We start from the raw sequence: 26,813 nt of genomic DNA on the forward strand, positions 1-26,813 counted from the left end.
GAAACCCACGGATGTACGCATGTACGACAAAGGAAGAGTGCAGTTCCAGGCCGGAAGGCTGTCAGACCCCACTGAGTGCCGGGGGCCCCAAATCCTTTTCCACTATACCCTGTTGCTTCCCAGGAGAAACAGTACGTTCTGTAGCATCCACAATGCACGTCTCCATTAAGTTTTAAAAACAGAAGCGATGAGGGCGTTTGGGTGGCTTAGTCGGTTTAAGCGGCTGCCTTAGGCTCGGGTCCTGATCTCCCAGTCCCGGGATTGAGCCCCAGGTGGGGCTCCCTGCTCAGTAGGGAGCCTGCTTCTCCCTCTGCCTCCTCCCTGCTCATGCTCGCTCTCTCAAATAAATAAATAAATAGAATCTTTAAAAAAAAAAAAAAAGCAGAACTACTTCGGCTCAGGTCATGATCCCAGGGTCCTGGGATCAAGCCCTTCATTGGGCTCTCTGCTCTGCAGGGAGCTTGCTTCCTCCTCTCTCTCTGCCTACTTGTGATCTCTGTCTCTCAAATAAATAAATAAAATATTTATTTTAAAAAAAAGCAGAACTGATGAAACTTTTAAAAAGTCAAATCTACAAACTGAAAAAATATCTATGAATTTGTGTTCTACAAACATAAAAAAGTTTCCCCCCCTTCCACTGACTATTTGATGCTGAATTCACTATAAACATGGAAGCAGGAGCTGTCCACGCTCCAGAAGATAATCAGGTCACGGTCCCAGCTGATGATCCATACCCCCTGACCTTGCCCAGTTCACATCACTTCTCTGAGTCTCCTTTTCTTCATCATAAAAGGGGAGAGAGTGGTGCCTGCCTCGTGGGGCTGCTGTGATTTCGTGAGTACATTAAGTGGAGCTGGTACAGAATAAATGTTCAATATATGTCAGCTATTGTTATCATCTTTGTTACTATTCTTGCTTCCTTTCTCTAGTTTCGAAATTACATAAAGTTACCCCAAATTAAAGGAAACTTGTCGCTCTTCCCTTGTAGGGATCCGTACCAGATAATCTCAAATGATACTAAAAAAATGACATTTGTGCACGAGGAGATATTCATAATTACTAAGCTCATCTCTCTCCTGGATGACAGCAAACACCCTCCCAACTCGTGGGTCTCCATCCAGTCTTACTGTACCCCTGAATTTCTTTTCTATCCTACAACCAGAGGGCTAGTTTTCCTTCTGTTTGCGAAGCACCAGGAGCAAATTCCCTAACCAAGCCTGGGGGGCTGCGCCATCTGGCTGCGCCTTCCTCTCCTGTGCTGTCTCACACTGGCTCTGGCTTTCTGTCCAGCTGCACAAACCTTAGCCCGTTCCAACCGGCTTTCATATCTCAGCACCTGGTCTCCTCTGGGAGGCCCTTCCTGGCTGCACAATCAGACGACCCCGTCATCTGCTGGTCTGGGGCTCTGGAACTTCGCTTGCAGTCCTCGGCCTCAGTCTGGGGGCTTCATGCTGCCCTGACCGCTTCTTCGACAAGGGCACTCACTGTGCCACTCGGTAAGGAGCCCCCAGGACTGGTCCTACCCAGGGGGGCCAATAAACTGGGGCCCCCCATGAATGGATAAAGAGAGGGTTAACAGCTCTATGTCTTGATTCAGTAACTGGTAGGCCCATTGTCCTTCTCACTGATAAGATATGGCAGGAAGAGATTATTATAGAGACAAAAAAAAAAAAAAAATCAGAACTCTGTGAATCCCACATAAACAGGACACCACCAGCGAGCCTCACCGTTGGACCATGCAGTTTCTAATCCCTAGTTAGCAGGTGGCTAGGGAAGTGGAGCGGCATTAAATAAAAATACTCAATAGGGGCGCCTGGGTGGCTCAGTGGATTAAAGCCTCTGCCTTCGGCCTGGGTCGTGATCCCAGGGTCCTGGGATCGAGCCCCGCATTGGGCTCTCTGCTCAGCGGGGAGCCTGCTTCCTCCTCTCTCTGCCTGCCTCTCTGCCGACTTGTGATCTCTGTCTGTCAAATAAATAAATAAAATCTTTAAAAATAAATAAAAATACTCAATAATGAGTCGACTCTTAAAAAAAAGCCATTTAACACTGTTCTCTACTTAACATGGCCATCTTCAAACACCATCTTCCCTCTTTAAAAACCTCTGCTGGCCCAGGTGTAATACAGAGCGTGCCGCTGTGGGAAAGGAGCACGATAGGCAGGCTTTCAGAAGTCCACGCGCGGGACACAGGAGACCTGATCACATCGCAGCGAGGTGGAGGTGGACGTGATACCCTGCACAGCCAGAAGGGGAGAAAGGATAACGAGACAGCAGTGCTCTGAGAGGAGAAGAGCTGACCACGAAAGCATGACAAAAATCTCTCAAGGAACCCTTTCTTTAAAATGACTCTCTTGGGGTGGCTCAGTGGGTTAAAGCCTCTGCCTTCGGCTCAGCTCATGATCTCAGGGTCCTGGGATTGAGCCCCACATGGGGCTCCCTGCTCAGCAGGAAGCCTGCCTTTCCTGCTCTGTGCCCTCCTCCTCCTCCTGCTCTCTCTCTCTCTCTCTCTCAAATGAATAAATAAATAAATGAAATCTTGAAAAAAATGACACTGTTAGCTTCATGTAAATGTCAAATACGTCGTGACATTAAACCCACTGGTATTCCTGGATAGAGGTGACCCGCTCACACTGATGGTGCCTGACCTCCCTGACAGGAACACACAGCTTACGAGGCATCCGTGTTCCGAACCCAGCATATTCTGTGTGCTTACACATCAACAGGCACCATAGGTTTTTGTTTATTTTTTTGACTGGAGAACAATGAATTAGGTATAAAGGGTATTTCTTCTTAGTTTAACAGCAACCGTGTGGAGATCCTTACTCAAGGGGGGGTCACCAGGTAGTGATGAGCACACATATCTAGAAATGTATCTCCTTTCTTTAAGCTTAATTTTCAAAAAACCAGCGTGGACACAGTACCTGTTAGTGCTTTCCCTTTTTTCTTATAGTAAACACCAAAGATGACAGCGGCAACCAAAGCCACGGAGATGAAGAGAAGCAGAATAATTAAACTGGGCAAGTAAATCAGGGGCTCTGTATTGAAAGACAATGAGAAAAAGGGGTTAAAGAGTAATTAATTCTCTGATTATCTTCACTTTTGTTTGAAAAAAAAAAAAAAAACCTTTGGGGGCGCCTGGGTGGCTCAGTGGGTTAAAGCCTCTGCCTTTGGCTCAGGTTATGATCCCAGGATTCTAGGATCGAGCCCCACATGGGGCTCTATGCTCAGCGGGGAGCCTGCTTCCCCGCACCCCCCCACCTTTCTGCCTACTTGTGATATCTATCAAATAAATAAAATATTTTTAAAAAAAAGAAAAAAATAACTTTCTATTCCCTCTCTTATTTTTAATGTTATCTTTTTAAATGGTCTTTCTTATAGGCTACTCTGTGTAACCCCATATCCAGAATGCTTAGATACCCTCCTATTTCCCAAATGTCAAAATCTAAACGCTTGATGTTCTTAGTTCGGTAACCCTATTAATCTGTGGCCTGGGTCCTTCCTGCCATGTGTCCGTTTCTAGCACTGCCATGTCTGGACCCACCTCTGCACTGTCTCACGCCCCTGGGCAACCAAGAACTGTCCATGAACTCCACCATGAACTGTCAACTCTATTAGGCTTTGAAATTGTACTTCAGGTTAACTTGATCTACAAAATGTGCCATGTAAACCGCTAGCTATATTCTAACTCTGGTTGGTGACCCAAATCTCCCACAGACACCCCTACTGGGCCCTCCACAATCCTGCCACACTGGGGCATTTTAATTTATGTTTGTAGTTCCATTTCTGTTCTTTCTTTTTTAAAAAAAATATATATGAATACTTTATTATTCAGAATATAAGTATATTCAGTATATTCAGAATTCTCTGAAGTTACCCACTTCAGAGTAGAAATTTCCAAATACACAACATATCTGGAGTTAAAATACTGATAAAAGTGACCACGGGGGGCACCTGGGTGGCTCAGTGGGTTAAAGCCTCTGCCTTCAGCTCAGGTCATGATCCCAGGGTCCTGGGATCGAGCCCCACATCGGGCTCTCTGCTCAGCGGGGAGCCTGCTTCCTCCTCTCTCTCTGCCTGCCTCTCCGCCTACTGTCTGCCTGTCAAATAAATAAATAAAATCTTTAAAAAAAAAAGTGACCACGGATAAAATGGGATGACGAGGGACCAGTGAACCCCTTCAGACACAGCATGTAGTTCAGGAGAAATCTAGAATTGCTGACTAGACTGGGCACAGCTACAGCCAACCCACTCTGTTTAAACATACCTCTTGGTGGCTTTGCAGATGGCAGAGAAGAACTACAAACCACATCTGACTTATCAGTCCCGTGACGTGCTTCTGTCTCTCCAAGAATGCTACAGCTGTGGAGGTAAAGGTAGTCAACTGCTTTGCTTTTCTAATCTTGCTTAAAACAAAACAAAACAAAACAAAACATGGCACAAAGGGCTCTACTCCGCTAGATTGCTAGCTTCCCCCGGAGAAGAACTGAGAGGTCTTCCTGGATGTTTGAATCCCCAGTGTCTGTCTACACGTGGACCAATGAATAAGCAAAAGTAACCACTACCAGGGTTCTCCAAGAACCACTCTGACACTATGATGCGAAAGAGAGTACACTTGTGTCTTCAGTGAAGAAGATGCCAAGTGCTTCAGCTGCCTTTGTCTGAGTGATAAACTTTGGATGAAAGCTCTTTAGAAGCTGAAAACACAAAAAATCTTTTCAACATAAAACTTGGATAAATGGGGACGCCTGGGTGGCTCAGTTGGTTAAGCGGCTGCCTTCGGCTCAGGTCATGATCCCAGCGTCCTGGGATCGAGTCCCATATCGGGCTCCTTGCTCGGCAGGGAACCTGCTTCTCCCTCTGTCTCTGCCTGCCTCTCTGCCAACTTGTGATCTCTCTCTCTCTCTCTCTGACAAATAAATAAATAAAATCTTAAAAAAAAAAACTTGGATAAATGAATCAGAAAATAAGTATCTAATGAGAACCAATATATTCCCGGTGGGGAACACCTGGGTGGCTCCGTTGGTTAAATGTCTGACTCTTGATTTCGGCTCAGGTCATGATCTCAGGGAAGTGAAATCGAGCCCCGTGTCAGGCTCTGCACTCAGCAGGGAGTCTGCTCGAAGATTTTTCTCTCTCCCTCCCCCTTAGCCCCTCCCCCCCTTTAAAATAAATACATAAATACATCTTTAAAAAATATATTGGGACTATATTAGTATTTAATAAGCATGCAATGGAAGGACCCAAAAATTCCACTATATATACATATATATATAATTCCACATATAATTCCACTGTATAATGCATATAATTCTATTATATATGCATATTATGTATATATATATATATATATGTATATACACATACACTCACATTAAGTGTGAAACCCAGTATATAGATGAGATGATTCATTGCAGAATTAGTTCTTACCACAACAGACTAGAAACTACCGGAACGACTACCTATAGGGAATTTACTAAGTAAAACTACGGTATGTCTCTATGGTACATCCCCACCAAAATAAATTATGGTACAAACCAAGAGTTGGCAGCAAATGTTTTCTAAGCTACAAGAAGCCACAAAGATCTAAGTGAACAAATATGGAATGAGCTTCCTTTAGCATATATTATGTTAAAAAAAACCCAAGGTGTTGAGAATATGCAAACATTTCTATAAACAGGAGGCTTCTATATGCACACACACTACACACACACACACACACACACACACACGTTTCTGGATCAATAAACTGGTGGCGCGGTGGGAGTGTCGAGTGAAGGATAATGAACATCGTAAATCATTTTCAAGTAACTAAGGGTAGGAAAAGGACAAAAGAAGCTGCAACTGGAAGTCAAAGATTTGGTCCGTCTGAATCTGAAAAGTCACACAGAGCTCCTGTCGCCCGTGAAGCTGGAGATGAGTTGGCCTGGTTGATTTTCCTCCTGCTGAACTGACAGACTTTTCCCATTCTGAAAATGGGTTTGAGCAGAAGCCTCACCAAACGCAGTCAGTCTGGCTTCAACCTAGATGAGACAGTGTAGGTCGAGATTAGAAATCAGCACACTCTCCTGGCTCCCCTGTTGCCACTTACTTGGTCCAAGGTTTGCATTTCTCGGTGGACGAAAAGGTGTCGGAGAAGTAGCCTACCAGGCAGGGCTTGCAAATCGTGTCCTTGTTGAGCTGCACTGTCAAAAAAACGAACGGACAAAAGAACAAGCGAAACAAACAAGGACACTTAGAGATCGGCCAGGACGATGTTCCAGAGGACCAGAGACCTTTTCCCACCATTAAGGCAAACTTCCTGTCCTGACTCCTTCTGACCAGATAAATCTTACCAGTCCAAACACAAGAGTGACTGTAACACACTTTTCTCAAACAAAAACATTAACAAAAACACCCCCCCCCGATAAACCCCTATAAATCTCTCTCTTAAATCAAGAGTTGGCAGCAAAATGTTTTCTAGAAAGGGCCATATGATAAATATTTCAGGTTTTGCGGGCCCTCTGATCTCTGCTGTAATTACTTGCAGCATGAGAGATAATACGCAAACGAAGAGACGTGCCTGTGTTCCACTAACACTCTATTTACATCAACACAAGGGGTAGAATGGATTTTGGACCCCTGCCACAAGCCACAGCAGTGAGAGCAGGAATTGATCCTGGTTAGGAAGCTTTCTCCAGCTCTCTCACCTTCCTCATCAACTACATTATCAAAATAGGACATGTCTCCAACTTCCTACATCTATTAGCCTCACTGCAACTGACACGTGATGGCCCTTTGGTAATTCCAATAAAGAAGAACATTGGCTTCCACGTGGTACCATAATCAGGCAATTGACTGGTGCCCAAACCACAATTTACTCTTGACATTAGTAGCGCTTCTGTGATTTATTGTCATAACTAAAACACTAAAATAAGGAATTACATTTTCTTGGTCCAAAGTCAAAAATGGGAAGTGCATTCTTAATTTCTGCAATTGCCTCAGTAAGCAGGGTGCCCCCCTCAATCCAGTAATCTGAGTCACCTTGTAATGATCTTCACAAAAGCCCAGTTAACATCTAGCTGCTCACATGAATTCAAATGGCTTTTTACAATATTAACACACTCTAGAAGGGTAACCCCTAAAAACAAAGCAACTTCCTAAGGAGCCACGAGTTACATGTAGGTTTAAGGGCATTAAATTAAATTCAATGCACTTATTTCCCATTAACTCTTCGAAGCACTGACCTGCCAGGGGCATCCTGCAGGTTCTCCTTTCCCTTTCCCCCTGACACAATCACCCTGTTCCCATTTTACAAAGAAGGCGCTGCTCACCCACTCCAAATCCCGCTATGTTAAAAAAAACAAAAACAAAAACAAAACAAAACCCATAACAAATCAAAATACTGCTAAGAGCAAAGCTCCCATGATTCAGAGCACTACGATACGGAAAGGCTCTTGGCCTTGTCTTAGAATCAAATTCATAAGGAAGTTGGCTGTCATCAGGAGATTTATTTTAACAATTAAAAAATCAGGAGGCGCCTGGGTGGCTCAGTTGGTTAAGCATTGGACTCATGATTTTGGCTCAGATCGTGATCTCAGGGTCATGAGATGGAGCCCCAAGTCAGGCTCTGCCCTCAGCTGGGAGTCTACTTGAAGATTCTCTCTCTCAGCTCCTCCCCCCTAGTCCTCTCTCTCTCTCTTTAAAAAAAAAAAAAAATTAAGTCAGACTTTTTCCAAGAGAAAGCTCATCTGGCTTGGTTGATACATTTGGTAATAAGGACTGACGGTACCAGTGAGACTCTGATGGACATTTTCCTCTGTACGAATTCAAATGAATAGTATCTTAATTCTCCTACCCCCATCCAAGTCTTCTGGGTTAAAACAAGATGCCTCTAAGTGAAAGATTAACAGGTATGGATAACCATTTGTTACACCTTGAAAAAACTGCTTGGGGTACTTTCCAGAAATCAGGAAGGTAAAGAACTCTATAAGAACTACTTTTCTGGCAAAAAGATACTATTTCTTTACTCTTAACAAAACTGAGAACACAACTGAGTTCTTAACTGAGAGATGATTAAAAACAGCTTTTAGGGCATCTGGGTGCCTCAGTCATTAAGCGTCTGCCTTGGGCTCAGGTCATGATCCTGGGGTCCTGGGGTTGAGCCCCACATTGGGCTCCCTGCTCAGCGGGAGGCTTGCTTCTCCCTCTCTCACTTCCCCTGCTTGTGTTCCCTCTCTCGCTATGTCTCTCACTGTCAAATAAATAAAATCTTCAAAAACAAAAATATTAAAAATTAAAAAATAAAAACAGCTTCTGATGTCACACCACTGTGTCCTGGACATGTAATTCAGAAAGTGTTGAAAGAGCTGACACACACTCCTCTACCGGAAGGCTTCCTTAGCCATTCAGTTATTTATGTGAGCGAGTTTCTCAGCATTTAGTGGAAACAGAATTAATGTTGAAATCTGTTACATTTCAGCAATAAATAATATTCAACCATGAATATATGAATCAGGAAAAAGCACTCAATATTAAGTTCGTAAAGCGTTTACAACTATAATATAGCAAAATATAGCACTTTTTGACAATCCTGTAATAACTGTAAAACAACTTAGTCTGGAAGTGTTTTAACTCTTAGAACCTTGAATCACAGGAAATTTTTTAAAATTACGATCCCAAATGGGTGCATAATTTTGATGTGAAAGTGCATGAAAAGGTGATTAGTAAAAGCCCTCCAAGCATAAAACCCTTTAGGGTAAAATTCTCCTGGGAAGGTGAAATGGATACAAATCCAAGGAGGGACGAGAACTGCACACATCTTGCAACGGTGAAGGACGATGAGTGCATTTTAACAAGGATGATGGTGTTATCAAATTGCTACGGTGTTTGGATTCCGCCGAATTCCATTTTTAAAAGTGTTACTGCTGTTAAAATTCCTTGGAAACGAATTCCTTAGCAACTCTTTAAGTTGGCAATAAAAAACGTTAGCTGCCGACTTAAAAATCTGCCAGGGGCGCATGGCTCTTCAGAATTCTTCCAAGGGGGCGGGGGGCATGTGTGTGCCAGTTAAAAAAAAAAAAAAAGTCTGAGGCCCCCTGCATTACCCCTGCCCGCCTAAGGGGGGATCCCCAGGTTTCCCAGATGGAGGAGCGTTCCGGGGAGCACGTGGACCGCGCGCTCCCATTCCCCTGGAAGAGGGTCACGTGGCCCTTCTCCGGGTGCCCCTCGAGCTGCCCCAGCGCCACCGGGTTCCCCGGAGCGCGAGTGATGCAGGGACGCCCCTCAAAGCCCGCTCTGACCCTGGCCGAAGCACACGACTCGGCGAGGGCCACGGGCCACGCGACCCGAACCCGTACCCGGGAGCTGAGCGCCGAAGCCCGGGGCGCACTCCGCGTTGCGGCGGCAGCAGTCGCAGTCGGCGCTCCAGTGGTAGCCGGCGGTGCAGGCGCAGCGCCGCGGGGCCGTCCGGTTGCCGGGCTCCACCGCCACCAGGGCCTTGCCTGCGGGAGACAGAGACACGGCTGCTCAGGCTGCTCGCCTTCCGCCTCCAGCAACCCCCGGCCCGCGAGCAACTCCCCAGCAGCCTGGCTGCGCAGGACAGTAGGTTTCGAGAAGCCCCTTCCTGTGCTGGCACTAAAACATCCCAGCGGGGCTGGTTCTCTACTCCACTCCTAATAACTAAGAGTCTTGTGGGTTTTTAATAGTTTTAAGGCTAGGAGGAGGATTAAGAACTGGGGAGTGGAGGATCCTTGGCTCTTTTGGCTAATGCAAAATAGACTGCACAGTTTCTTGGTTTTTAGTAAATTCAAATGTGAGACATATTCTGAACAGGAATGCTAGACTGAACCTAGGAGTGTAGAGTTCTGGAGACTGGGGATTCATCTTGGGATCCTGCAGGACCATGGGTGTACTGAGAGTTGTGGGAACAGGGGTCACAGGTAATTAGAAAAGGGAATGCGTTTACAGAGGCCGACCCTGATGGCACACTGGGAAGTGAATCCCCCCCCCCCCCACCCACCGCCGCCCCGTTACTTAGGGTCATCCGTGTGTTACTTGTCTCTCATCTCACAACACATAGCAAAGTGCTCTCCTTCTTGTCCCAAATCTCCTGCCCTTTCCAGTTTTGGTGAAATAGAGGTCATGCTGACACAGAGTCTATCTTCATTATTTGTTGCCTCCTATTTGCAATTTCACCCACTCACTAACATTTCAGTGTGACCCGCAAATCAGTGCTCATGGTACTCTGGCAGTCAATTTTGGACACATGCAGAACGGTGGAAATTTCCAGCCATGGGCTGGACATGCATGCTCTCAGCTGTGGTCAAACAAGGTCACACTCTGCCTTCTCACTATAGCTCTTAGACTGGAAGTAAGCTTCCTTTTTGTGGTCTACTTAGTGTTCCATTTTGGGCATTTCTGTGCTTTTTGTTAGTGATTCCACTGCTCACGATGGCCCACGGTCACAGTGCTGAAGTGCTGTATGTTGTTTCCAGGACCAAGAAGGCTGTGATGTGTCTCATGAGCAAATACATGTTAGATAAACTTTGTTCAGGCATGAGTTACAGCACTGTTGGTTCTAAGTTCAATGTTAATGAATCAAAGTATTTGCTAAGGTGTTTTTAAACAGAAACACACATAAAACAAGTTTATATGTGGATCAGTTCACCAAAATGTGACCAGAGGCTCATAGGAACCTAACCCTGTATTTCCCTTAGGAGCAATGGTTTAGTATTTGCTAGTTCAGAACACTGACATTATTCTATGACTAACAAGAATCAACCTGCACACACACACATACACACGCACAATGAAACACAATAATACTATTTGAAACAGACCTTCCACCCCTACAGGACCCCATCGCTCCTGGATTGTTCCATAACCCATGGACTTATACTCCTCAGTACTTATAGGAGTCTGTTATGGAGTGATGTTTGTGTCCCCTCAGAACTCATGTTGAAATCCTAACCCCCAAAGTGATGGTCCTAGGAGGCGTAGCCTTTGGGAGGTGGTAAGGCCATGAGGTTGGAGGGCACACGAGTGGGATTTGTACCTTTACAAAAGAGACAGTAGAGAGCTTGCTTCCTCCCTCTCTGTTCTCCATCATGTGGAGACACAGCAAGAAAATAGTGTCTTGAAATCCTAACACGGGTTCTCACCAAGAACCCAACCATGCTGGCACCCTGTCTCCCATGTCCAGCATCCATGAGAAATAAATGTTTGTTGTGTAAGCTCCTCAGTCTGTGCTGTTCTGTTATAGAAGCTTGAACAGACTAGGACAGAGTTCCAAGGGACAGATAAACAGGCAAACCAGAACCCTGTCTCCTTTGCTGTCTCAAGTTACTACCAGCAGGGAGGGGACGTTTCCTATTTCCATTCCTTTCAGACCAGAGCATGGCAAACCTGGAGAACTCTTCCTGTGTCCCTCCTGGGTCCATCCTGGGAGGCCCAGGTCACTGGTGCAGCACGAAGGCCACTCTACCTAAACATGTGCTTAACGCCCAGAACAGACACAGACAAGGGTCACTTCTTTGGAAAATTCTAGTCCCACAGCCCCACTTAGTTGTGAGTGAACACAAGCCTGTGTGGTGGTGAACAATTCTGACATGTTTTTAAATATCTTAATGTACCAGGTTTGGGGCTTTAATCGACTTTGGCAGTAGACAGAATGAATCTTTATTTCCAAGAGACAGCAGTGAGTCAAGGTCATTACTAAGCAATGGGAAAGAAAAAAGATTTGATCAGATGCTTCTGCTCAGTGGAGTTTCCATGTTACTTTCTGCGGCCAAAATCTGCCAGCTGTCTCTAACCCACTAGAAAGTTATGATGTTTAAAAATCTACTTCACTCCTAGTTCTTTCCACTGAAAAGAACCTATAAACAAGGATCAGTCCGGTAGCAGTGAACCTCCCTAGCACCCAGACTGAGGTCGCTAAATAAGATGTTCTGTGGTAAGCAATCACGAATTCTTAAAGAAATGACTGATTCGAGGTTTGAGGCAGGGAATGTCCAGGATGAACCTGGAAGCAAGGAGAACTCTTAAGGTCACCTGGGGTCACATCAAAGACTGGTCAGGGGGATGGGGGGTCCCTGGAAGTGGTGTGACAATCCGAGCATCCATACAACGAGGAACTATAATAGATTAAAACACCTCAAATATGTCTGAATGGCTGAGTTTATCACAGTCATAAAAATCCTTTGGAGAAGCGTAGAGATCAAGTTATCTTGAAAAGTGGTAAATAAAGCGACAAGCATTCATTCTGCCTTTCCTGTATAGACTGTACTTCAGGGAGATGGATAGCTGCCCAGGAAAGCTTCCCTTCATAAAGTATCCAGCCATTCGTGAAGGAGGAATGATAGAAGGTCATCTACCTACAGCTCCTCATGAAAATGGGTCTAGGCCATGATGGTCAACAGCTGCTCAGGTCACAAGAAGAGAGATAAGCAGTTTCTATATGACCCTGACGTAACTAGATTATGCCAACTGTGACACGGTTTTGCAAAATAAATAAATAAATAAATAGATAAATAGATAAATAGATAGATAAATAGATAAATAAATAAATAAATAAATAAATACTACAAACCAGCTTCTCACCAGCCTTCTAGATCCAACAACCACTCATAGGAAATATAGGAGACAGAAAAATACGTTAAATGACACCAAGGAGTGCAAAATCAGCAAAAATCAGACTGTGACCTACAGGATTCCTGTAACCCACAGGACTGACAATATGGTCTCTCTAACAGAGAGATTAAAACAAAAAAGAAAAAAAAAGAGGGAAATGAACCCCTAAGTTAAGGGACATATTTTGATTCTGATTCTTACAATTAAATTATAATTAAAAAATTTTTGAGTAGAAAACAAACAAAAAACTATAGCAGCCCTGTAAGATCAAACTGTAGAGTTAGGAAGACACTTAAGGTTCAGGAAAAAGTCCCGAGAGTCAGATCTGGCTTTGAGTTCAGCTTCTCATTTGTTAACCTTGGAAAAGTAACTGAACCTCTTCTGATCTCTCTTTCTCCCTCTTTAAAATGGAATAACTGTGGCTACTTGGCAGGGTTTCTGTGGAAATTAAATAATACAACATACACAGAAACATTGTGGCAAGATTTTGTCAACTGTAACACGTGTGCTCCGTGATTACACTGAGACACAATTATATTCCAGAAAGAAGGTTCTAAATGAAGAATGTTAATACAATGCTTCTGGGATCTGAAGCACTTACCTCTGGGGGTCCACGGTCAAAGACTTCTTCCTATACCCTCCAAAAGAGAGAGCACTACTGTATCTAAAAATAGCACTTATCCACACTCCCTGCTGACATGACTGACTCACCTGTGTCACAAACTTTATGCAGCAGACACTTATCTTCCTCATTCCAGGTGTCTAAGTATTCATCTGGGCCACAGGGCAAGCATATACTTTCCGAGGTAGTAGTGCATTTAGAAGACATGTACTTTCCTTCAATTAAAAGAAAAAAAAATGCACCAGTGAAAAATACCCCCCTAAAATAACAACAGAAATACAGCAATTTACCGGACCATTTAAATGACTGTGATCCTAGGAAGTCCCCTAACACAGTCTGGTACACGGAATGGGGACACGTATCAGTGATGGGCTCCTCAGGCTGCCCAGCTGGCTAAAACAACCTCCCCTAGGGGCGCCTGGGTAGCTCAGTTGGTTAAGCGTCTGCCTCCGGCTCAGGTCACACTCCTGGGGTCGTGGGATCAAGCCCCACCTCGGGCTCCCTGCTCAGTGGGGAGTCTGCTTCTCCTTCTCCCTCTGCCCCTCCCCCTGCTTGTGCTCTCTTGGTCAAATAAATAAAATCTTTAAAAAAAGTAAACAATCTCCGCTAGGTTGGCTGTGTCTATATGGTCACAGCCACATTTTAGTTCATCTCAGTAAAAGATCACCCTTCCCACCACACACCTCTGCTGACCAAGGAAAAGATGATGGTTTTCAAACATGCCTATAACATTTTGAGGGCCTCCCTAGGGGCTAAGCAAGAATTTCATTGCACCCCTGTCCTCCCATCTTCAAGATCCCCTCTACTGCCAATTTGGAGTGTTAACTTCCTTTGTCCTACATCTACCGTGGGCCCTCAATTAACAGAATGACCAGAGTAACACACACACACACACACACACACACGCACGCACACACGCACACACTCGCATATACACACACATGCACGCTCCCAAAAATCACTGGATCTTAGTTCTACATATCCGAGAAATATTTATAGCTTGAATAGCTAAAGGATCCTGATGTCCTGATGTAATTAACCACCGCTTCTAGAACAATGAGTGAGTGAGGAAGAACCTGCGGACTCAGGACTTCACTGAGGCCGTAGAAACACTCGGCCGTGTTCTGGCAGAGCAGCTTTGGGGGGAGGTGAGCAGTCCTGCCTCTCAACAGGGGTGCGAGGAGAAGGTATAACAGGGATTAGGCAATTTGCAGCAGCAACAACTCCAGTATGGTTATTCCCCCCAAGAAATTTTTCTGTAAAATACTTTTAAATAAGAGGTGCATTTTATATGTTGAAAGTTTGAATTGCAAAGTGCTAAAATATATAAACTATAACCTCGCTTTCTCAAGAAATAATGTTTTGGAAAACCATATTCCAGCATAAATTAAGTACTAGCTTCTACAACCGCTTTTAAGGGATGTTATCTATCGAAAGGTTTTTGTCTTCAGAGGGACACATTACTCCCTGCCACTATCCAACTGCTTTTTCTTAAGCAGGCAGCGTTGAAATTATCCCTTGAATTTAAAAGATAAAATGAAAGCCCCATCCACTTCTGAGGAACGAGGAGAGAGGGCTCAGAAATACACACCCGGCTCACACTTGTTACAGCATCGTCCAAAATGCTCATAATGCCTCTCACGGGTACACGGAGGGGTGATCTGAAAAGTCACCTGAAAAAAAATTGACATCAGACAGAGAGTTTGCACAAGTCCCTTCGAGATAAAATGAAAAGCGAATCACTGAATTCCATTTCTGAAAAGCATAAGAAAATACAATAAACAGTCTTGAAACTGCTCTATGTGACATTACCTCCCCCCAGAATGTCACTTTCCTGCACTAGCCCGTTCCCCACTAAGAACGTTTAAAGCCGACTGATACTGGCTTAAAAATCCATTAAAACATTTAAAAATATTCTGGTTACGGGGCGCCTGGGTGGCTCAGTTGGTTACGTGTTCAACTCTTGGTTTCTGCTCAGGTCCTGCCTAATCTCGGGGTCCTGGGATCAATCTGGCAGTCTGCTTGGTGCTCAGCGAGGAGTCTACTGGAGGAGCCTCTCCCTCCCCTCTCTACCCCTTCTGCTGCCCAGGCTCTCCCTCTCTCTTTCTCTCTCTCTAAAATAAATAAGTCTTTTAAAAAAATATCTGGTAATATGATGGATTATAGTCCCAAATTTGGTCACAAGACTGTAGGAGAGCATAAGGAGGACCCTTACTATAGGTATCATATACCAGGGATGTCAAATTTGGTCTTACACACTTCCTCTGATTTTTAATACTGCTTACCTTTTAAAATTTAAACCTTCTGAGAATGTCTTAAAGCAGGACAGCAGGATGTCATAGGAACCCTGCAGGGTTGGAGCCCGGAGCCTGGCTGAAGGAGTCCTCACCGCCTGCTGGCTGAGGGACTCCCTCACAAGCTGTTTAAGCTTTTTGAGCCTCTGTATAACTCTAGTACAAATATAATTTCCAAATCCACCCATCTAGGTAAAGCAAAGCAAAACAAAAAGCCAAGTCCCCTACCGTCACTCAGAGATTCTTATCACTTTGTCACAGAAAAGCTCTTCTCTGCATCAGCTTTCTCGGAGTGAGAGAAACAACAACAGTGCTGTGGACAGGTGGTCACATTGGACACTGAGCCGGACGACCACCCAGCAGGGGGTCTGGCTGAACAGACACGAGGTGCTCCAGACCAAGGACCAAGATCCCTCCCGAGTCTTAGGGATCCCGAGTTACAAGCCTTGCCCTCAAGGGGCTTACACATGCCAGGGGGCTTACATCCCTCTGCCCCCACCCAGGGGCAGACGGGCCCCTGCCTCAGCTAGAGAAGGTCAGGGAGAGTGTCCTAAGGGCCGTGATAAGTGAGCTCTGTCTTACAGGATACGGAGAAATCAGAGGAGGGAAAAGCAACCGGCAGGGGAAGGAGGGGTGGGGAAGACCACTTAAAATGGAGTGAACAGGGGACGCCGGGGTGGCTCAGTGGGTTAAGCGTCTGCCTTCAGCTCAGGTCATGATCCCGGGGTCCTGGGATCGAATCCCGCATCAGGCTCCTTGCCTGGTGGGGAGCCTGCTTCTCTCTCTCCCTCTGCCTGCTTGTGCCCTCTGTCTCTGTCAAATAAATAAATAAAATCTTTTTAAAAAATGGTGTGAACAGGTCAGACAGAGCCACTGAGGCCTTCTGTGGCACATGGGATGGGGGTGGCAGCAGAGGCCCATCAGCAGATGGTGAGAGCCCAGACAGAGCTCACAGAGGGCTCGCCCGATGGACTGGATTGAAGGTGTAGAAATCACAGAGCTTAGAAGAAGCCATGCAGCCCCAGAAGACCTCAGTTCTGAAGAGAGCCCCACACCCAGAAAGCCCGAGGTCAACGACAAGGTCAGTGTGCTCGCATAGCCTGCTGCGCCGGGATGTGGGCCAGGTCGGCCCGGCGCTCCCCATGGGCATGGGCTCCCATGCTGGGGGCTCTGCGCCGCGGCCATGGGACAAGGGCTGAAGGACAAAACCAGCAAGGACGACTGCACAGAAACCACCCCTTCTTCCCCTTCTCTGTCCCTTTCCGTGTTTAGAGGCAGCCGCGTCTCGGTGGGCAGCCCTGGTGTGCCTCGCACAGCAACGCATGGAGGAGAGACGAGCCGAAGCAACACAGAAAAGCTGGACGCGGCCCGTGCGAATCCTGCCCCATCGGCCTGGGCTGAGCCTAACGGCGTGTGAGCGCTCCTGTGCCCCGACGAGAGGCCAACAGGAGACGCGTGTGGTTGGGCCTCGCTTCTGCTGATAAAGGTTATCAATTGCTTCTGCCCCGTTCGAAAGCTCCAACAGTCTCTGTGAGATAAGCTCGGGCTTTATGGTACACACGGAGAGGTTCTTTTTAGGGGAATTTGGTGAGAGGGCTACCCTGTGACCTGGCGGGCTGCTGAGCACGCTGTCACAAGCCTCCTGGCGCTGCCCTGGGCTCCACAGCGCGGTCCCGTCGAGCACTATCGGATGTGAGCAGGTGGACGGCTTGTCGGCCCGTCCGGGAGCGTGGCCGGGATCCACTCAGCCTGCTGTCTAACCCGGGGCGTTATACCTCCTGGCAAGAAGGGGAAGGTCTACGAACTCCAGAAGTGACCAGGTGTCGTAGCTCTTAAACAGAGTTTCAAACTGTCCCTTCGATTCCATTCCTCGCTCCTAAGCTTACTGTGACTCTATACCTGGATGTGTCTTCTTTTTAAAAAATCAATAGATAACTCACATAAAATTCACCCTTTGAGAGGGTACATGACAGTGGTTTTAATATATTCACAGGGCCGTGCAAATACCACTGCTATATAATTCTAGAACATTTGTATCACCCCCAAAACAACATATCTGCTTGACAGAGCTCTAGGGTTATGGCTCTTTTCAGAAGCAGCAGCCGTTCTGCCGCTGGAAAACTTGCAGTGGTGAGGCAGAAAATGAATCGGAGGTACAGCTGAAACAGAATGTTATCTTGTTCTTGGGCACATTCTGCACTTTGCAGTGTGGTTTCAGACCTTCACGATGGCAACACAAATACAGCGCAACAGGCCACATGCGCAGACACATGTGTTTAAAGAACTATGGTTTGGGGGTTAACAAAAAGAATCTGACAATTTTCTTGAGGACGGCTGCACATTCAGGAGAAGGCAAGCCATGCCTTTGTCTTCCTTCCCCTTCCCCGCTGGCTCTCTTCCGACTTTCCTTCCCTCCTTTTCCGGAGACGCAGCTCCAGGCTGAAGCCTCTCACTAGAGGACCTCGCAGCTCCCCAGACCCAGCGCCGTGTGTCACCGTGGCTGCCTTGTGCTAGTCTCACCCTGACCCGTGCTCCGCTCCCAGGAACAGGCTCCGGGCTGCTCTCTGAACCACAGTACCTGTGCTTATAATGATTAGGAAATCCAAATCTCTGATTTGCTGGCCTGCTGCTGGTCCCCTGGGGACTTGTCTCATCTCACGGAGCTGCAGGCCAGACTAGGTCTACCTGTCTGCCTCCCAGCTTCCAAGTCCCCGAGGCCTGCCTGCTAGGGCTTGGTTTCTAGTTAGCCTGCGCTAGATCTCCTTCATGCACTGGAGCTCCTTTATGCCAGTCTCCTTCTGCCTGGATGCCTTGCCAGGTACACCCTTTCAACGCCATGTTTCGGTGTGAATGAATGGATGCCCGCCAGCCCCTCCCAGTCCCATCCTTCCTTTTGCCTACAGAGTTGGGTTCTGATGTCTCCCATCTCACCAGGCCTCTGGAGTCCCTGCTGGTCCTCAAGCCTTCCCTTCCAACTGCTCAGAACTGGGGTCTGAGGCCACCCTCCAAGACCAAGCTCTCTGTTGTGAGGTGGTGGCTATTATGATCCGTAGCAATGGTAGTAAGGCAGTAATTTGATAAAAAGCTGTTCCTGCTCCAGTGTTACAGAACCACACTCCCCTGGGGAATAGGGGATCTTAGCCTAAGGCCACAGTTAATGGGGTGATTTCTTGGTCTACCTACAGTCTTCTTGTTTGCTCAAGACCCAGCAGCAGAAGGCCTTTGGTAACTGAATTGAGATACACAACCTTCTAGTATCTGGATCTTTATTTCCAGTTCTTCTTTAAGTTTGACTTGTTTCCTTCTAAAACAATAGAGCTTTTGAACGATCATTGTCTTCATTAAACAAATAAAATGGAACCACCTTTTAAATTTCTAGTTATTAGGTGTGCCTGGGTGGTTCAGTCGGTTGAGCGTCAGGACTCTTGTTTCTGCTCAGGTCGTGAGCACAGGGTCATGACCTCAGGATCGTGATCTCAGGTTCGTGAGTTCCAGCCCCATGTCCAGCTCCACACTCAGTACTGAGTCTGCCGGAGAGTCGGCCTTCCTCTCCTCTCCCCTCATGCAGGCGCTCTCATTCTCTCTCGCTCAAATAATAAACAAACAAATGTCTAGTTATTAAAGAATACAGTCATGTGATATAAAATCCAAAAGTAACCACAGGCTTCGAGGGAAGTCTCCCCGTCACTCTTCTCCCAACCACTTCTCCCAGTAGGACCAGTGCAACCGTTCCCCTGTGCATCCCAGGCAGGTGTAGGGGAGAAGTGACCTGGGATCCACCGGGGAAACTGTTCTACAAAACAGCTGATCTGGAGGTCAGCCTGGGGTAAGTCTGTTCACAGCACTTGTGTTTGGTGAATAATACAACAGTACTTATACTTCTTAGTGGGGATAAGAAAAACCAGCCATGTATCGACAGGGTCCTACTACAGTTCTTTTTTTTTTTTTTTTTAAAGATTTATTTATTTATTTATTTGACAGAAAGAGAGATCACAAGTAGGTAGAGAGGCAGGCAGAAAGAGAAGGGAGAAGCAGGCTCCCCGCTGAGCAGAGAGCCCGATGCAGGCCTCGATCCCAGGACCCTGAGATCATGACCTGAACCGAAGGCAGAGGCTTAACCCACTGAGCCACCCAGGTGTCTGCTTACTACAGTTCTTAATGAACTACTAACACGATGTCTGGCCCACAGTTTATGTCAACTAACCTTGTTCTCTGCTACAGAGAATTAATAAAGAACATGAGAGTCTGTTTATGGCAAATACGCTTTCCGTTGCCCACCCACCCGCATACATTCCTTGGAAAGTCCTAAAAAAAGGAGTTAAAATGGCAAGACGTGACACTTAATTGATTTGCCTTCTGTTGCTTTACTTTCTTGTATGTTTTGTGTCACGTGCATATTTTTTTTGAGGCGTACAGGCTGCTGTTTATTCTGACAGATGGCAGACTTGACTGGAAGAAGCATGTCCACAGTTGGTACAAAGACTTTGGGGGGCAGGGGGAAGATAATAAATTGTAAATCAGGTTTCTCTGTATAAAGCTGCGTGGATTTATTTCCCAATGCAAAGCCACATAGGGTCCAATTCTGAAAAAAACGGAAACTGAAGAAACACAACCTCTCTACCAGTGGAGTGACAGAGACCCGTGGGTCTGTATCTAGATCCTTTCGGGAAGGTTGACTTAAATACTTATTTTTTGTGCTGTTAAGCAACCCAACTGTAGTGAAAGTCATCACAGAAACTAAAATTACTTTCTGGCTCTACTGAAGACTCATGCTGGGCGCCTGGGTGGCTCAGTGGGTTAAGCTGCTGCCTTCGGCTCAGGTCATGATCTCGGGGTCCTGGGATCGAGTCCCGCATCGGGCTCTCTGCTCAGCAGGGAGCCTGCTTCCCTTCCTCTCTCTCTCTGCCTGCCTCTCTGCCTACTTGTGATCTCTCTCTCTGTCAAATAAATAAATAAATAAATAAATCTTTAAAAAAAAAAAAAACCTTTAAAAAAAAGACTCATGCTGACATCTAACAGAGCAGAAAGAAGCTTGGCCCCTTCTGTCAGATCAAGGGAAAAAAGAACCCAACCCAGAAAAACAAATGAGGGATTTCCCATAGATTTCATTCTATAAAATATCATCTGTGACTCTATTTGAGAAATTTGGCTATAATTTAAGTAAAGATGGTATCAGATTTCTGAATGCTGCAGAATTGAGAGATGTGGTTTTTGTTAACAGAGAAACTATGAAATGTGAAACTAACACCTCACTTAATAGTCCCGCTGCCCTTGAGAAAAAGTGTCCTTAAAGAAAGTCACCATTGAAACTGCTCCTGCTCAGAGCGGAGTACCGGGGACAAGGGAGCTGTGTCCCTCAGAACACCAAGACAGCTGGTGTACCAGCATGGTCTCACGCCAGGAAACTGTCCCTGAAGACTTTGTTTCTAGAAACAAATAAGTGACAAACAAGAGGTAACAGCAATAAAGATGACTGAACAGATCAGAGCAACCTAGCAAACACTGTTGCTCCTTGAGCGTTTCCTTGAGCGATGACTTCTCTCCACTGGCTGCGAAGGCAGGCCAGAGAGGTCCTCCCCTCACAGCTGTCTCAGAGGGTCAGTACCCTTCCCATGGAGATGCTCTGAGGAACCCTGAGGCTTACTCCTTTCTTAGTTCCTCTCCTCCAGAAGTCTCCCGATGCTCTTCTCTACTCTATCTGTCCTCCATCATGGCACAGTCATACGTCTACTGATAAAAAGAAAGCATCCTACCCTCATGCTTCTTGGTTAAAAGTTCATAACCAGAAGTGGAAATGACACAGAAGTCATTTGTAGCTCAGAGGTCCAGTAAGACAGAAAAAAGAAAAATGAAATATTAACTAAAATAAAGTCTGACATGCCAGCATTCAGGAATTCAGCAGAACAGAGGGAAGGATGAACAGAACAGAACGGGGGGACATGGGAAGAGGGGAGCATGGGACCGGGAGGAAGGGCCTGGCCAGGCCACCGCACTGGTTAGGGCAGTGGGCTCCAGCGTTCTCCCACCCAGTGCTCAGAACTGAGCTTTCTGTTTGGCTGGGATAGTAGGTGCTTGACATTGCTTCAGTAAAACTGGCCACCTTTCTACAACCTGAGGACAAGGGGGAGGGCAATTCTAAGCCTTAGTCTTCTCACCTGTAAGATGGGGCTAATCATCGCGCACCTCCCGCTGCAGTGAGGATCACATGTGATCACCCATGCAAACGAGGCAGCAGTACTCCGAAAAATTAAGGCTCCGCTTCCCCCCGTTGAAGCTGAGATGTCTCTACTAACTTGTGGAAGAACGAGTGAGGTAACCAACCGCCTTATTCGCTCAGCACAATGGCAGTGCCTGGGCCAGTGGCCAGTGATGGGGGCGCTGGATTCCACCGTGCCTACCTCGGCAGGCCTGGTAAGCATCCATCACTTAGATCAGATCATTCCCTAAGGAGGTAAAGGGAAGACTGTAACCAGAAAAGGGGAAGAGGATAGAAAAGGGAAGGAGGGGACCTGCAGGAAAATTCTGAAGACCTGGCAGTTTCCCTGAATGTACCAAGGTGGGTGACTGGGGGAAAAAAATGTTGTGGGTTTTTTTTTTAAGGTTTTATTTATTTATTTGAAAGAGAGAGAGCAAGAGAGAGCATGAGCTGGGGTGTGACGATGGTGGGGGGGGGGCAGAAAAGCAGACTCCCCGCTAAGCAGGGAGCCCGATAAGAGGCTCGATCCCAGGATTCCGGGATCATGACCTGAGCCCATAAAGCCAGACACTTAACCGACTGAGCCACGCAGGCACCTGGGAAAAAAAAATGCCCTTTTTAAAAGCATATTTGATTTCACATAAAGAAGTGTTTTCTCATAGGATTGAAATTGTGACAAGTGGTCAGACTCATCTCAGTGGTTTTCTGTCTGGGGGGTTCAGTCCGTGACACGGGGTGCACTTGGATAAGGGCAGAGACAGTTTACTCAGGGCGGCTGCTGATAAAGTGGCTGCTAGATTTTATCTGCCAATGATTTCTGTTAACTAGGACATAACTGAGTTATGACCAAATGCCTTCTACACATTTTCATTTTAAATAAACTGATAGAAGTTCAAGCTTGGAGATTTACAGAGTATCAGCCTCATTTTCCTTTTGTACAAACAAAAGCTTCAGATTCCACACTTCAGAACAATGTTACACAGGCACCTAGGAAGACAATAGCTTATAAAGGCACAAAGAGAAGAAAGGGGCAGCTTTTGGGGAACCCCCCCATACACACCAACAGATCACCTAGCATACTGCCCTCACCTGGGAGATACTGAGCTATGGGACCACTGAAAACTTGGAGACACCGTTGAACCAGCCAGGTACATGGCCCAAGTCAGAACAGAAGTGGGTACAGAGAATCAGAGGGTCTGAACAGAAAATGCCCTGAGTGTTTAAAATATAATTCATTTCACAGAAATATAGTTTACACACAACTCTTGGGGGGGGGATCTGCTAAAATTGAGGCTCAAGTATTCTCTGATTAATTAACATCAAAAGATGTGTCTAATGTGTTTGATTGTGAAGGACATTATGACTGTCACAGATGCTCTGCTAATTGACCTGCTATTAAAGGATCTGGAACAGGGGACACCTGGGTGGCTCAGTCCATTAAGCATCTGCCTTCAGCTTGGGTCATGATCCTGGGGTCCTGGGACAGAGCCCCATGTCAGGCTCCCTGCTCAGCGGGGAGCCTGCTTCTCCATCCCCCTCTGTCCTCCCAACCCCCATGCCGCTCTGGCTCTCTCTCTCTCAAATAAAATCTTGAAAGGATCTGGAACATTCTAAGATGCATTTTATGAATATGTTTCCAGTAACAAAGAGGACGTAAAACTCAGACTCGAAGGATATTCATCACAGCTGGTCAACTCCCACTGTCTCACTGAAAATAACAAATATGAATCAACCCCGTCCCCACACAGAGACCACACTCCATGATGCGGTTGTGATTCATTTACTCACTGTGCAAATAACAGCATAAGGCCAGTCACTCCTTTGCCTGTTATTCGCTGTGCTTATGACCAGAAGACAATCCTGCTCTAGTCTAGGGTTTAATACTAGATGGCAGCTATCACTTTGAAAGCTATGCTATCATCAGACCCCCAAAGGTGTCTTTACTGAGCCCTCATACTTGGGCAAGGGATTGGCTGGGTGCGGGACTAAAGAAATTAGCCCATCCCTGGCCTCTCAAATTGCTTAGCACCGGACACAGGCACAGAGAGACGGACAACTGTAATAGAGACCCACGAAACAGAGCAAGAGCGCTGCATGTACTGGAAAGATCCAAGTACACTGAGTCCCTGCATTTGACCCGCCCTGGTCACGGGCAGGGAAGGAGAGAGAGCTCGGCCCGGGCTTCATCTTCCCCAGCTCCAGGACTGGGAAGAGATCACAGAGGGAGGCACACAAACCCCAGAGGGCAGGGGTGAGGGGGGCAGGGCTGAGGGGTGCAGGCAGAGCAGGGAGAAGCGAAGGCTGGTGCTGGGGCAGGTAGGCAGAGGAGGAAGCAGAGGGAGCCCTGGGGAGGAGTGTCCTTGCTTAGCGTCCACAGGAGAACACCGAGGACGGGCTAACACAGAACGCAGTCTGGGTCTGCGAGGTGATGTGATGAGCCTGGGAGGGGAACTGCGGGTCAGATGACATTGGTGGAGACCCGGATAAAGGAAGGGAAGAAGCCAAGTTCACAGCAAGTGTCGAGAGAAGGAGGATTGTCTGTGGGCATGAGGAGCGTTTGCAGAACTCCAAGAAGTGTGCAAGGCCGGGTCAGGAAGAGCAGCACGGCACGGCCCGAAGGCCTGGTGTGGTGAGGGGAGGGCCGTACAGGAAGTCACACAACTCATTACATAATCACCCAGATCTCAAGGTAACGTGCCCCTGCAGCGCCCGGACTGGGTGGCACTGACTGCCGGCTCCTGGCCGACGGTGACGGACACCGTCAAGGCTTAAATAACCAGCGCTTCACGCTATTTTCGTCACCGGGCTGGGATGACAACATCTGCCATCAGAGGTGAACTTTTTAGAATTTTTAACTGTGGGAAGGTGCACATGATGTAAAATTTGCTATCTTTGTCATTTCAGATTTATTTCTTTTTATTTGAGAGAGAGAGAGCGCGCACACGTGGACACAGCGGGAGGGTCGAGGGAGAGAGACTCTCAAGCAGACTCCCCGCTGAGCATGGACCCCCCCCCCACCCCCACCGTGGGGCTCGAGTCCACGACCCTGAGATCACAACCTGAGCTAAAATCAAGAGTCAGACAATCAACTGACTGAGCCACCCAGGTGTTCCCCAAGAATTTACTCTCTTAACCACTTTGCTGTAAGATTTTTTTAGGAATAGATATTAGGCTCAGAAAAAAATATCTGACTTAGGTCAAGCGTGATGAATAAAAAATTAAAAAAAAAAAATCCCAAAAACGTAGAGGAACTTACGGCCTATTCGATATCTTGACATACTGGCCATTTCGACTCAGCAAGCATTCGGTGAGTGACTTCATCAGCTATCTTGGAAGGCGTGTGTGGCCCCATCAGCATCGCCCCCCCACCACCTGGGTTCCAGGTGTGCTCTTCAAGGAAAACCAGGAGCACGGTGGCCGTGCTCACTCTCTCCTCCCTCAGAAAGGGGCCCATCAAAGCTCTATTGATTTCTGCTCAGCCCTCTTCCTTGCTTTCCTCACAATACAGTCATTATCTCTGTTCCTTGAAAAGAAAACATACGGCCCAAGGGAAAATGAAGAAATAACCTTGCATTTCAAAACTCCAATTGCAAGTGTCTTTGTCTCCCAGACAGATAAAGAGGGAAACAAGTTCGCAGCTGTGGGCTACTTGAAAGGAAAGTGCAAGGACCCTTTGTTTCCTAAACACAGTAATTAGGAAGGCTTTGACTTGTCCTTGTATTATCAACGGGAGAGGCTCCAGTGAATTCCCCTTTTTTCTCCTAGTGCCCGCCTTTTCCTTCCCTTTCCTTTCTTTTTACTTTTCTTCCTTTCTCTGTCTGTTTCTTTCTTTCTTTCTTTCTCTCAACATCCTGATTTTTCTAAGCTTGCATTCATTTGAGATGAGAGCTACTTCTCCGTTCTGCCCACAGCTAAAGTCAGCGGCCCCGGTGCTTCCAGAGCGCGCTGGCCTGCAGAAGGCCAAGCCTCCTTCCAGGCCCAGCCTTCACTCTGAGGATGCACCAAGCTACTAAGACCACGAGCGCCCAACGCGGCCAGAGAAAGGACTAGCTGGTCTCTGGCCCTCAGAGTGAAGTCCAGTGCTTCTCAAACGTGCACAGAATTACCCAGAAATCGGATGGCTTCAGTAGGTCTGGGGCAGGCCCTGAGATCCTGCATTTCTAACAGGCTCCGGGTTCTGCTGCAGCTGGTCTCTGTGTGGCAAGGTCAGAGATCATGTTAAAGACCAAGATCCAGAACTTTCTCATATCCCCAAACACCACACAGTCATCTCCATCCGTATAATGGATACTGAGAACCACCTCCCACTGCTGGATACAGACACCATTTATCTTGAGTGGGAGTGAAGGAAGAGTCGGCCCTTAGGACACACTGCCTGTGTGCCAGGCACTATGCTGGCGGCTTTCCTTTCTGTCACTTCCCGCGTCCTGAAAGAAGACAGAGTAACCGGCTGAAAGGGTTAGGGGTGCAGCAAAGGCACGTAGCAAATGCTCAGATTCTTGTTGAACTGACGAATCATTTTTCCTGAAGGACCGCTGTGAGCTCCTAACTTCCCTTTCCAGAAGACACAATCGTTTTCTCCGAGCTCTGGATTAAACTCAAACTTCCAAGCATGGGCTTAGAAGAGTTCCACCAATTTGGGGCAAAGTGAGAGCCACCTTGAGGGAAGGTGGTTGCAAAACTGAGCTTAGAAATCTCTTCCTGGCCTCCAATTCTCCTTTCTAATAGGGACAGGAGAACATAGATCTGCCCAACCAGCACACGACACAGCTGGCCCAGCCTCAGGCCCAGGAATGGGTGCCCCTGGCCCTTTTCCTGAAGTCCCTCTGCATTCCTGGGGCAAGCAGAGCGAGCGGCCTGTTGCTCACCCCTTCTGCACACCCCGGACTGTGAGGGCCGCTCTGCACCCTTAGGATAACAACCAGTCAGCGGTACATTCTGATCCTTTGCCCGTTTGCAATTTGACATATATATATATATATATATATATATATATATATATATATATATATATAACCTTAAGGGCCTGGTCACCCGGACCCACCTGGGCCATGGAACTCGTCTGAACTCATCGGAAGGGGGCAATGTTTTGTTTT

General features: G+C 46.7%; 1 protein-coding gene across 5 annotated transcripts in view; it reads right to left on the reverse strand.

Annotated features, from left to right (window-relative positions):
• The window catches only part of TNFRSF11A (TNF receptor superfamily member 11a), a 51,464-nt gene that overhangs the window by 15,551 nt on the left and 9,100 nt on the right, over positions 1 to 26,813 (reverse strand). For 2 of the 5 annotated variants that reach the window (XM_047696877.1, XM_047696876.1), the window contains exons 2-7: positions 14,819 to 14,900; positions 13,317 to 13,442; positions 9,335 to 9,478; positions 6,088 to 6,181; positions 4,264 to 4,358; positions 2,921 to 3,034 (exon numbers count right to left, since the gene is read on the reverse strand). In XM_047696877.1, coding sequence (XP_047552833.1) covers positions 2,921 to 3,034; positions 4,264 to 4,358; positions 6,088 to 6,181; positions 9,335 to 9,478; positions 13,317 to 13,442; positions 14,819 to 14,900 — 655 coding nt within the window. Of the gene's footprint in view, positions 1 to 2,920; positions 3,035 to 4,263; positions 4,359 to 6,087; positions 6,182 to 9,334; positions 9,479 to 13,316; positions 13,443 to 14,818; positions 14,901 to 15,512; positions 15,677 to 24,973; positions 26,461 to 26,813 lie in introns of those variants that run through there. The other 3 variants (XM_047696880.1, XM_047696879.1, XM_047696878.1) reach the window with 3 other exon arrangements.

This window comes from Lutra lutra, chromosome 12, assembly GCF_902655055.1.
Source record: "Lutra lutra chromosome 12, mLutLut1.2, whole genome shotgun sequence".
Taxonomy (NCBI): domain Eukaryota; kingdom Metazoa; phylum Chordata; class Mammalia; order Carnivora; family Mustelidae; genus Lutra; species Lutra lutra.